The 12101-nt window shown below is 53.1% G+C and overlaps 1 protein-coding gene across 2 annotated transcripts in view; it reads left to right on the top strand.

The window, feature by feature from the left end:
* LOC147640002 (bifunctional 3-dehydroquinate dehydratase/shikimate dehydrogenase, chloroplastic-like) overlaps positions 1-12101 on the top strand; it is a 56547-nt gene that overhangs the window by 27396 nt on the left and 17050 nt on the right. For both annotated transcript variants that reach the window (XM_086776179.1, XM_086776170.1), the window contains 2 exons: positions 3175-3238; positions 3340-3448. In XM_086776179.1, the coding sequence (XP_086632305.1) occupies positions 3175-3238; positions 3340-3448 (173 nt within the window). The remainder of the gene's footprint in view (positions 1-3174; positions 3239-3339; positions 3449-12101) is intronic.

Raw genomic sequence — 12101 nt, 5'->3', positions numbered from 1 at the left:
AAGAAGATGGTAGAGAAAAAAGAAGCCGAAAATGATCCAGACATTGTTTTTCTAGCTGAGATAAAGTCTGGGTCCAAAGACCATCCGATTTCCTGACTCTCATGATAGATTGACTTTGTCTGTACGTGTGTAAATTTCGAAAGAAAGATTTCGAGGAGCAGCCCTTATCTAGCATAGGTTTAACTCTAGCCCTTGTCTGCCATTTGGAAAGCTTGCGTTTATCATTAGCATCAATTATGGAAGAAGCACAAGACAATGAATTCTGTTCAGAAGCAGAAAGAGACCTTTGATGGCTAATCTGTACCAAGGACTGCTTGTATGATTTTGCCCACTGGATATGCTGTCTGGTTTCTGCCATGTACCATCTTCCATATTCCTTAATGACATTTTGAATACGATGTACAAAGGAGTTCCAAGCAAAATCCAGATCCTCCTGAGCATGAGCTAACAATGGCTTACAAGCCAATCTGATCATTTGCTGGAATTTTTCATGAGAAAGATATAATTGATTAACCTGCAAGTGTCTGACTAAAGAGAGCTGAATGTCGTCCAGAGGCATACCAAAAGAAAGGTTAAGCCAAAGTGGAGTATGATCAGATAGTTGTTGAGAATAATCAGTCCACATTTGACATGTATAATCATCATATTGCTGAGCATGAATAAGATACCATCTATCAAGCCTGGCCCAATATTCTGTAAAAGCATTATGATGATATGTGAATCCCAAAACCGAAGGGTGAGTTGCTATCCATAAATCTGCAGTATGAAGAGAAGAAGTCATATGTTCCCATCGCTGGATTTCAGAGGGAATCATATGGGATTTATGTGTGGTATTGTCCTTCCAGTGAGGGGAATTATTAAAATCACCACAAAGTAGAGCATTTGAAGACCAAGGATATTGGTTAATGGAGTCCCACATTTGAGCTCTGGAAGCTGAAATTTGAGAGGCATACAAGGAGCCTATTTCAAAAATCTCTCCATTGATCATGCATTGGATAATCATCCATCGGCCACAAGGATCATTAAATGCTACACAGGGCTGCAGATCATGTCTGGCTAAAATGCACAGCCCAGAGAATTGTCCAGATCCTGCATAAAATATATCATAGCCTGAAAAGAACCCATGCTGGCCAGCAAAAGAATGCTGATTATGCTCTTGCAGACACACAACATCAGGATGAGTATTGTTTATATAATGCCATAGGAGTCTCCATTTGTGCTGATTGCAGAGGCCCTGTATATTATAAGAAAAACATTTAAGAGAAGTACGCATGAAAATATGTACAAGAGATGAGCAGTCCTCAAAGAGAAAGGGAGGCATCAAGCCTCTGCCATTGCCACAGGGTCTTGCTGACCCTCAAAATCCAATTCCTTGACTAAATCATCTTCTTCACAAAGTGGAATACCCTTCTTAACTGCATTGACCCATGCTTTTGAGATGGGGCTGTCCGAAGAGGTAGAAGGTTGACCAGGAGATGGAGCAGAAGCATCCCAATTGCGAGATTGGAGAGGTCTTTGTTTGAGAGGCACCGTCTTCTTTGCTTTCTGCCAACCCTCGTGAGAAGATGAATTATTTTCCACTAGCTTGCTTTTTCCTTTATCCTTATTTTGGGCTAAATTGGCTTGGTTCCCTGTAGGAAGTGAAGGCTTTGCTCCTTTAGCTTCAATCTTTTCCACATAAGTCTTTTGACCTCCTTTATTAGATGGCGGAGGAATGGCAGCTGGAGGAGGCGGATGAAGGATTGAGGGACACTCCGAAGCTAGATGCCCAAACTTGTGACAAGAGAAACAAGCTCCAGCAAAAATGCCCCATTTCAAAGTGAAATATTTCTTTCCCAAATTAACACCCTCAATCTCAACTGCAATAGAAGAGGGGGTTGGTCTATCAGTATCCCATAAGATGCAAAAACGATTTTTGTTACCTGTGGGACGAGGGGGACAAATCACTTGTCCCAATGTCATCGCTAAGCCTGGAAGCTCTGTTCTCATGTAATCTGGGAAATCAACGACTTCAACCCATACAGGGCAGTGATGTTTGATGAGATTCTGATAATCCTTATTAGGAGACCAGGGCATGATGTGCACCATTTGACGACCAAAAAATAAAGGGGACATTTCCAGCATCTTTTGTTTTGTCAATGCATCCAAGAGATGAACTTCATAAAATCCTCTGGAGGCAAAATAGACTCCTTCTACATAGCATCCACCTAGGAGAGAATTCACCCATTGTCCCACATCATTAGCCGAGGGTATTTTACCTGGAAAAAAGATGATGACTGCAGTTTGAGAGAGCTTCTTCAGAGGATGCACAAGAGAAGGCAACTTCATCTTGTAAGTGAGTTCCGGAGCAGGTAGTATCCATTCTCTTCTACTTTGTTGAAAATCCTCATTCAACATGTCAAACACATAGGAAGCATCTTCAGATGAAGGAGCTATGGGGGGCAGAGATTCCCTTGATTGTCTTTTAGGTTCAGGAGAAAGAGCTCTCTTGACATAATACTTGCTTGATTCTGCCATCGGGACTATTCGATTCAGCAGGAAGACACAGATCAGGAAAAAAAGGGGGGACAGCACTATTGGAATGCAATCTTACAAGGAGAGGAAAAAAAGAGACCTGAAGCGACTTATACAGAAGGGAAAAAACAGACCTGTAGCGAGGCACAGACACACACGCACACACACACACACACTCCTATACATGCACACAGGTCGTGGAAGAGATGAAGAAGAGCAGATTGGCGATGAGAAAAAAGAGCATCTGGGTACCCTCAGAAGGTCGCGTAGATTACTACAAGGCCGACACAGTATAGGCTACAGGGCCGATACCAACACATCACACACACACACACACACACACACTCTCTCTCTCTATATATATAGTGTGTGTGTGTGTGTGTGATGTATATATATGGGTGTGTGCGCATGTATACACACACACATATAGGTACATACATATGTATAAAAATCTACATATATACATTTTTATATGTGTGTGTGTGTGAGAGATGGGTGTGTGCGCGTGTATACACACACATATAGGTACATACATATGTATAAAAATCTACATATATACATTTTTATGTGTGTGTGTGTGTGTGTGAGTATTATGTATATTATTTTCTGCTATAAAGAATGAAGGTTGTTGATAGAGCTTCTGATTCGAAATGTTCTCAGTATTTCGATCCCTTACAAGGTAGCCGCTTTGGAATGTTGCGATGAAGTTGAGCCAGTTGCCAAGGTTGGAAGACTTGCAGAATGCAAATGCCAGTGGCTTTATGAATCACAGGTTTGTTGCAATTGGTTGTTTGATGCCTTTTATTTTTCTGGTCTGTCTTGCAGGCTATAGGTGCTGTAAATACAATTGTAAGAAGGAAGAGCGATGGGAAACTAGTTGGATACAACACTGATTGTGAGGCTGCAATTACAGCCATAGAGGATGGTCTAGGGGGTATGTATTTGAACCAGTCTCTTTCTAGCATTTATAATCTGATTTTATTAGCTAGGTGTTATTAAGATCAATTGATTACTCCTTGCAAAGCCTTACGTTTTAGACCTCTCTTTCAACTTCTCATTTTTTCTTTAAGATTTCGATCCATATTTTTCTAATTGATCTTCATGTTCTAATTCTGCTGATCCCAAGCATTCACCCCTATCTATAAGTCTTTTGCCAAACGGCTGATCGGCAAAAAACTGTCCCGCTTCGCCTGCGAGCTCCGCTCTCCCCCCCCCCCCCCCCCCCCGCTGCTTCTCGCCATCGCGCTTCACCTTCCCCCCCCGCCAGCCCTCCGCGGTCTCCTCCGCCCTCTCCCCCGCCTTCCTCATCGTACCCCTCTGCGCCGCCTCCCCTCCGCCTTCTGCGCGTTTCTCCCCCGCCTTCTCCCCCCCGCCTCCACTCTCCCGCCTCCCTCCTCTTCTTCGCTTTCTTTCCCCCCCCGCCTTCTCTTCCTTCGCCTCCCTCCTCGCTGCATTCCCCGCCTCTCCCCCCGCCGTTTACTTACTTCCCCATTCCTTCTTCCTCCGCCTCTATCATCCTTCGCCTCCCCCTCTCTTCTCTCCCTCGCCACCTCTCCCCCCTCCGCCCTCTTTCTCCTCCCTTCCGTCCCGCCCCTCCGCCCACCGTTAACTCCTCCCCGCCTCAGCTCCCCCCCCCCGCGCCCCGCCCCCGCTATCCTGTAACCCGCCGCTTCTCTTTTTTCCTCGCAGGGCTGTGTCCCTCCCGTTGGTGACCCCGGTTTCTGGCTTTTTCCCTCTGGAGGACTCCATGGAAGCCGCTCCGACTAACCCTACCGATTCCGGTCTCCGTCTGGAGTTCACAGCTGAAGATCTTCAGTTGTTTGTTTCCACAGTTTCCGCTCTTGAGGCCTCCTCCTTGGTCTGCAAGATAGTGGGTAGCCGTCCGATGCGGAGAGAGCTTCGCGACCTTCTGCAAGGCAGCCTTGTTGGCGTGCCCGCCAAGATCGTCAGCGTGGATTTTTTGGGACGTGGCTACTATCAGGTGGATTTCGAGTCCCCTCAGGCAGCTCAGATGGTGCTGGCTCGGAGCCCCATTGCCCTCCGCTCTTCCCGGGCGTTCCTGGCACGATGGACTCATGGTTTCGACCCCGCTTCTGACCCGCTAGCAGGCGCGACAGGTTTCCCCGTCACTATCTGTTTTCGTGGACTCCGTAGGGAGTACTTGCCCCTCTTGTCATCCATTGGCAAGGCGTTCGGGCAGGTGGTGGAGACGCCTCAGACAGCGGCTTCAGTGATTGCTCGGGCAGCAGGACTCCCGGCCATTCGGGTTGTGGTTCCGTCACCGGAGTCCCTCCCGAAGACGATCCTTCTCCCTTGTCTTTCTGGAGGACATATGATACAGCGCGTGGAGTATTCGGGCCTCCCCGGCCAGTGTTACATATGTCGGGAGATGGGCCATCTCGCACGCGCCTGTCCCCGCAAGGGGGCTCATCCTTCACGTTATGCCGCCTCCGGACCCCCTGCAGGAGACCCGAGGGGTGGCCATCCACTTCAGAGACCGGACATCCCTGGCTCGTCACAGCAGGCGCCATCATCTGACGAGCAGGCCCCGGCGGAGGATGCCGCGCAGTCCCAGGAGGCTGGCGGATGGCAGGAGGTTCGCCGGCGGAAACGCCCGGCCCGCAGGGACCGTCGTCGCAGACGCCAGCAGGCAGCACAGGCTGGCGGACAGGCGACTCCGGCTGGCGTACAGGCACCTATCCGCACTTATGCTCCTGTTAGGGATAGGCGGCCAGCAGGTCCCACCCCGATGGACGAGGATTCAGACTCAGTGCCCGTTGAGGCCGCTGGTGGAGCCTCCCACGTGGAGACCCCGCTCCCACCTCCCCCCGCGGGGGGCCCCCCACCCTCCTTGGAGCAGATTCCTGAGGATCCTGGGCCGCACTCTTCGACCCCCGGCTCCCCTTCCCCTCACCCGGAGAGCACTCCTTCCACCCTTCCTTCTCCCCCCCCAGCCCCCCCTCTCCCGCCTCCCCCGGCGGCCCCCCCTGACACCTATCCTCTGGCAGATGCCTCTCCATCCTCTCCTCGCTCTCCCCCCTCCTCGCCACGAGCCCCCATCCCTCCCTCGGCCTCTCCAGGATACTTCGCCAGACCACCCACTGCCCCGGGGCAGCGCAGCTGGGTAGGCCAGAGCACAGTCCAGCGGCTGTTCCACCGCCACTCCGGGCCGGTGGAGATGGCGATCCTCGCCTCGCCCGCCACAGAGTTCTCTCCAGCCTCCCCTGGGGGGCCCCCGCGAGTGATGGGGCTACCAGTGGATTACGGTTTTTTCAGGTGCCTCCAGCTGGATGCTGGCCCGTTCGAGACACTGGTCGCGCCCTTGCGAGTTTGCGTGGTGTGCCATCCCTCTCGTTCTCCCTCTGTGGTGAGCAGCATGGTGGCTTTCTCCTTTCCTCTCAGTGTTGCCCCAGACACAGCATGGGATTGCAACTCTGTAGAGGAAGTTTTGCGTGATCAGATACTGGAGTTTTCTCATCACTTCAGTGACTTGGGGCTCACGGACCTATTGCAGACCCGATTACACTCAGCCCGCATGAGCCTGTTTGGTATAGGAGACTGGCGGGCGGATCCGGTCCACACCTCAGTTGAGGCGGTGCTTCTGATTCTCCTCCATGCCGCCCCGAGGGTGCAGCCTACCTTTAGATACATATATGCAGAGGATTGGTCTCACGCCTATGCCCTGGACAGGGCGAAGGCGGAGTGGGGCTGGACACAGAGACAGGTCACCCTCTTTTTGGAGAGACTCCGCACCCGGACAGACAGTGATTATTCTCCCTCCAAGCCGGCGCCCAAGACTCACAGAGTGGAGGGCAGATCATCCGGGCCGGCTGAGAGGGGTGAGCCAGTGGAGGCTGCTTCACTTGCCATAGCTCATCCATGAGGATCCTCTCATGGAACATCCAGGGTCTCGGTGGACATCGCTGCTACATTGGCCGGGGCAGACTTCGCCAGGAGATCCAGAGGGCTCTCGTTGGAGGACCCATCGATATCCTTTTCATCCAGGAGCACCACCTTTCTGCGGGGCGTACCCGCACCTGCGGGAAGATCTTGCCAGGCAGGAGTCACACTTTTTGGTCACCGGCATATGGCTCCCAGGGGAACCAGGGTGGAGTATGCATCTCAGTCAGCGAGCAGCTTCTATCTGAAGTTGTGGACTCTGGCATTCTGGTCCAGGGTCGTGCGCAGTGGATCATCCTTCGGGTTGGGGAAGACCGCATTGGCTTCCTCAACTTCTACGCCCCCAATGGGGCGACCGGGAGAGCCGAGTTCTGGAGCACCATTAGGCAGTCCCTCCCCTTGGCAGACCACTGGTGCCTCGGAGGGGATTGCAACATGCTGGAGGATGCAGAGGACAGGATGGGGGGCAGCCAGGAGACCATTCATGGGCCGGAGCTAGCTGCCTGGGAGGAACTAGTGCTTCAGGTGAGAGGCCAGGATCCGTGGACTCTCCCGGAGTTTGGCAGGTTGCAGGGGAGCCTATCTTTCTCGCGCTCGGATAGACGGGCCACAGGGGTTAACCTATCCCGCATCGACAGGTTTTACATTGATGAGTGGGCCTGTGATAGAGGTGGCACAGTGGGCATACTTGCAGGCTCCTCGTTTTCAGATCACTATCCAGTGCTTCTCCAGATTGAGGACCCCACGAGAGGAGAGCAGAGCCAGAGCGTCCGGATTCCAGATTGTCTCATAGAGGAGCCCGAGATCGCGATCGGAGTTGAGCAGGTCTGGCAGGAGCTGCAGTTCAGGAGAGGATCGGCAGCCAGCGATCTTGCCAGTGGCTTGCAGGAGATTAGCCAGATGCTCAGACAGGCTGCCTTGGACCGGCTGGAGGCTTTCAGAGAGCAGGAGAGGAGCCTACGGAGGAGTCTAGCGTCCCTCCAGAGACTCCAGGAGAGGGATCCTACGAGCCCTTGGATCTCAGAGCAGATGGAGTCAGCTCGCACGGAGATCAGATCCATCGAGGAGAGGAGGGTGGAGTTCCGATTCCATGCTCGGGCTTCCTTTTGGACCCAGGCTGGGGACAGAGTGACTCGAGACTTCTTTGAGGCGACAGGGCCTCGCTTCAGACGAGAGGGTCTCAGGCGTCTCCGGCAGGCTGATGGCCAGGTTGTGGTGGATCCCCCCAGGGTTCGGGCTATAGCCACAGATTTTTACAGGGACCTTCTCTCTGCTGAGCCAGCAGATGACAGGGTGAGAGAGGCTCGGGAGGCAGTCTGGAGCTTCACGAGACCGGTTGTGCCGGCCCATTTACAGCACTCCCTTCTCTCCCCCTTCTCGGATACGGAACTGGAGGAGGCTCTTCAGGCATTACCTCGGGGCAAATGCTCAGGAGAGGACGGTCTTTCGGTGGCTTTCTTCCAGAGGTACTGGGGCCTCTTACACAGGGGCTTCAGATTGGCATTCCAGGAGATTATGGAGTCTGGAGTCATGCCGGACAGCATGGCTGAGGGTTTGATCCACTTGATCCCCAAAGAGGGAGGAGACAGACTGGAGATTAGACAGTGGAGACCGATCACCTTGCTAGGCACGGCCTACAAGGTCCTAGCTAAGGCGATCAGCAGGCGGCTTCAGCCTCACCTTCCGGACATCATCCACTCCACGCAGACTGGCTTCATCCAGGATAGGAGCATTCTGGATAACATTTTCTCCTTCTGGGAGGCTACGGCTCTGGCTAGATTTCGACAGGAGGATCTGGCAGTGCTCCTTCTCGACTTCGAGAAGGCATATGATCGGGTGGACTGGGCCTTCTTGGAAGGCACTATGGAGAGGATGGGCTTCCCCCCTCAGTGGATCCGTGGGGTCTCTGCACTCTACTCATCGGCTCATAGCCAGGTGCTGATACAGGGCGTGCGCGGAGAGAGGTTCCAGCTCTCGCGCTCGGTGCGGCAGGGGTGCCCCTTAGCGCCCTTTCTTTTTCTTTTTGTGGCGGAGGCCATGAGCACTTTTTTGACGGCACAGGATACAGGTTTGCGGGGCCTCCAGCTTCCCATCCGTACCTCGGAGGAGCTCCTAGACTCGGAGTTTGCGGATGACACTGCTGTCTATCTTCAGGGAGGTGAGGAGAACCTCCGCCGCTTCGCCTTAGCCATGGACAGGTTTTGCAGAGCTTCGGGCGCTTTGATCAACTGGCACAAGTCGTGTGGGCTGTGGGTCAGCTCTATGCCCCCCCCGACTTGGAGGCCAGTTGACGGTTTTCAGTGGCTGCCCCCTGGCACTACAGTGCGTTATTTGGGATGTTATGTGGGCATTGACATATCTCCGGAGCAGCAGATAGCCCCCCTTCTTCTGAGCATTCGGAAGAAGCTTCTGTATTGGAGTACCGCTCGTTTATCTCTGGCTGGCCGAGTAGTTGTGGCCAACCAGGTTCTGCTTGCTACTATGTGGTACATCACTTCCTGCTGGGCCTTCTCTCGGGCATGCATTGGCCAGGTGCAGCGGCTCATCAGGAACTTTCTTTGGTCCGGTGGCGACGGGCGGCCCGCCAGGGCCAAGGTGGCATGGGCGGTGATCACTCAGCCGAGGGAGAGAGGCGGCCTGGGCATTGTTGATCCTATTTGCCAAAGCCGAGCATTGCTTGGCAAGTTGGTAGTTCGTGGCCTCCTGCCAGGCGCTGAGCCGTGGAAGGAGTTTCTTGTTTCCAGGATGCTCAGCCGCACCCCCTCTCTTAGCGGCCCCTGGACCCCCAGCATTAGGTGGATCTTTACAGAGCAGCGATCCAGAGGAGTGGGCCTTGGCTTCGAGGAGCGTTTTGCAGCTAGCCTTCTGAGGGCCTGGTCGCATCTGAGGCCGTCACTCTTCCAGACTCCTCCGGGCACCGATGAGGAGCGCCTGAGGCAGCCATTGATCTGGAACCCCTTGATTCGACTTCCCAGTGGCCATATGGTTGGATCGCGGTCTCACGTGTCGTGGGGCCCTTTGAGCTCCGGCCCAGCCCAGTCCCTGGACGACTGGATATGTTTTCAGCAGCTGCCTCTAGAGGCCCAGGAGAGGAGACTCGGTGGGATGAGGGGCAGAGAGTTGATGAGACAGGACATTGAGGCGGCCATCCCCCGGGAGTGGCGGACCCCAGTACAGGACCCTCCACCTCCACAGTGGATGGGTGTCTTTACTCGGCATGAGATCCTTCTAGCGGTCTGCGGCACAACGGAGAGAGTCGCCCCACTCACTTTCGAGGTGGGAGAGGGTGGCCAGCTTCAGAGGACACGACTAGATTTGGATGGGCTCCAGGGTTGTATTCTTCAGAGGGTGCGGGTGGTCGGCTTTCATCAGAGACAGTGGCATGTAGACCCCTCACCGGCCTCGATAGGAGAGGACTGTTCTTGGAGATTATGGGCTTGGGACAGCAGGCCTCTTATTCGCCTTCAGTGGGATCCAGGTGAGTGGTTTTGGCGAGATCCCTACTTGGCCCCTACCAGCCCAGGCATCCCCTTTTTTCAGTACACAGCGAGGCTGGGGCGGCGGATTCAGAGGCACAGGATAGCGAGCACCCCGGCGGCGGCCGAGCATTGGCGGCGACAGGGGCTCTCCCCTGCCTTTCTTAGGGACTTCTGGCAGCGCCTTTGGGCCAGCTTCCGGCCCCGGAAGGTGACGCTTTTTCTCTGGCTCACAGCGCATAGAGGACTGGCTGTGGGGGCATGGCTAGCTTTTGGCAGGCACCCAGCGTCCTGCCCTCGGTGCGGCCATGCACAGGAGTCGCAGCGGCACTGCTTATGGGATTGCCCACAGGCTCAGCAGGTCTGGCAGCGCGCTCTCAGGATGGTTTTTGCAGGCTCACCAGGTGAGATGCTGGTGACGTGGGGTGCGGTGGCTTGGGCCACGGACAGCGGCCCGGCCCTTGGATATGAGGACGTCCCTGGCAGCGCGACCATCCAGGTCTCTGACAGGGCGATGGCGGTGGTTCCGACGCCAGACTTCTCATCGGCAGCCCCTCAGGAGGGGGTCGGGCACAGATGGGAGATGATCAGCAGCATGACGGCTTGGCACATATGGAGAGCCCGATGCAGGGAGGCCATTGACCGCCAGGCGACTCCACCGGCGGAGGTCATACAGGCCCTCTGGGTGGACATCATTCACACATTGAGAGGACACTGGGGGAAACTCCAGGGCGACTCGGATCGCATGAGAGGGCGCCGCAAGGCTTTCCTCCGCACTTGGCACCCTGGCCCTTTCCTCACCGCGAGGGGCGAGGATGTCACTTGGCACTACAGGCCTCCAGTCTGGCTTTTCTCACCTCCCACATGTACTACTAGGTAGCCCCCCCCAGAGAGCGGCCAGCCACGGGGGTGGAGCTCAGGAGTTCACTGTGTTTTATCCCTCCTTGCGAGGTGAGCTTTGTAGCCTTATGGCGTTTTCTCATTAACTAATAGAAGGATCTTTTTCCCGGAAAAAAAAAAAAAAAAGGTCTTTTGCCAAACGATAACCTGTTCGGTCCTATATTAAAACCTGAGAACTTTTTTCTTGAGGAGGAGGATGAGAGGAGAGGGACTACAAAAACATGCCATCATAGCATATCTCACCTAGAGTCACTTCAATAAGTCTCTCAACGAGACATTCATATTCACAAAAGACCTTTCCTACCAGGTAAATTCCTTGGTTGTCATGGCACATAGATCTCCTCCCTCACATACAGTCTCTCGAGTAGCTTTCACTTCCATCGAAAGTTCAGCCCTGGGCTATTGCAAACTGTGAAATGAAGTAGATAATGTTCACTTATTTTTAGCCATGCAGATCAGAGATAAAGATTAACGTATTAGTCCAAGCATGTGGATTATTTTGGAGTATTCTATGTTTTATGGGATAATACTCGTAAAGAGCTTCGTAATGATACATAGGATAACTTTGCTATTTTCATTAATCAGGGTCATTTTGTTATACCCAAGGTTTAATGTAAAGTTAGGATTGGATAGGCTTTATGTGGGTGATTGGGGCCTGGACAAGGGAGGCACCATTGCCATCATGCCTAGCATCCCCCCGTGTCTGTATCCGTGATTCTCTCTATTTGGATGCAGAGATTTCACATGAGGTCAGAGAGATTTGGAGGTCAGAGAGATTTGGATGCAGAGATTTCACATGAGGTCAGAGAGATTTGGAGGTCATGTGACAATCCTGACCCTCGATAGAGATTTTCTTTGGCCATGGAGAGGACTAGCTAGCATTATCATAGTGTTGCTTTGGCCGAGAAACATGAAGCCCTGGACAAGGAGAGAGCTATCAGGCACAAGATTGTTGCGCTTCAGAGAAGAATCCACAGTCTCCTTGGATCCTAGACCTATTATCTACAATTTGAGCAGAGCTGCAGATGGCTGTGAATAGGCGGGCTGAGTTTACGAGGCCTTTTGGGCACAGATCGGTGGCAAATATAACAAACACATCTTCTCAACACATGGGCCTATCCATAGTAGGAAATGTGTGAGATATTTGCAAAACTCACAGGGAGAGAATCAGACCGAGCCAAAGAAGGTGAGGAGTATTGCATCAAACTTTTATTGAGTTTTGCTTATGTAGAGGTCCCCTCTTTGCAGAGAGATGTTGCGCAGCCCAGACTTATCATTGGATTACCTTTCTCGAAAGATGAGCTGACATGC

This window comes from Cibotium barometz, chromosome 3 (assembly GCF_041138505.1).
Source record: "Cibotium barometz isolate CiBa-2024 chromosome 3, ASM4113850v1, whole genome shotgun sequence".
In the NCBI taxonomy this organism is placed as follows: Eukaryota; Viridiplantae; Streptophyta; class Polypodiopsida; order Cyatheales; family Cibotiaceae; genus Cibotium; species Cibotium barometz.
Note: the sequence above shows the minus strand (reverse complement) of the source record. Positions and strands in the feature narration are given on the sequence as shown.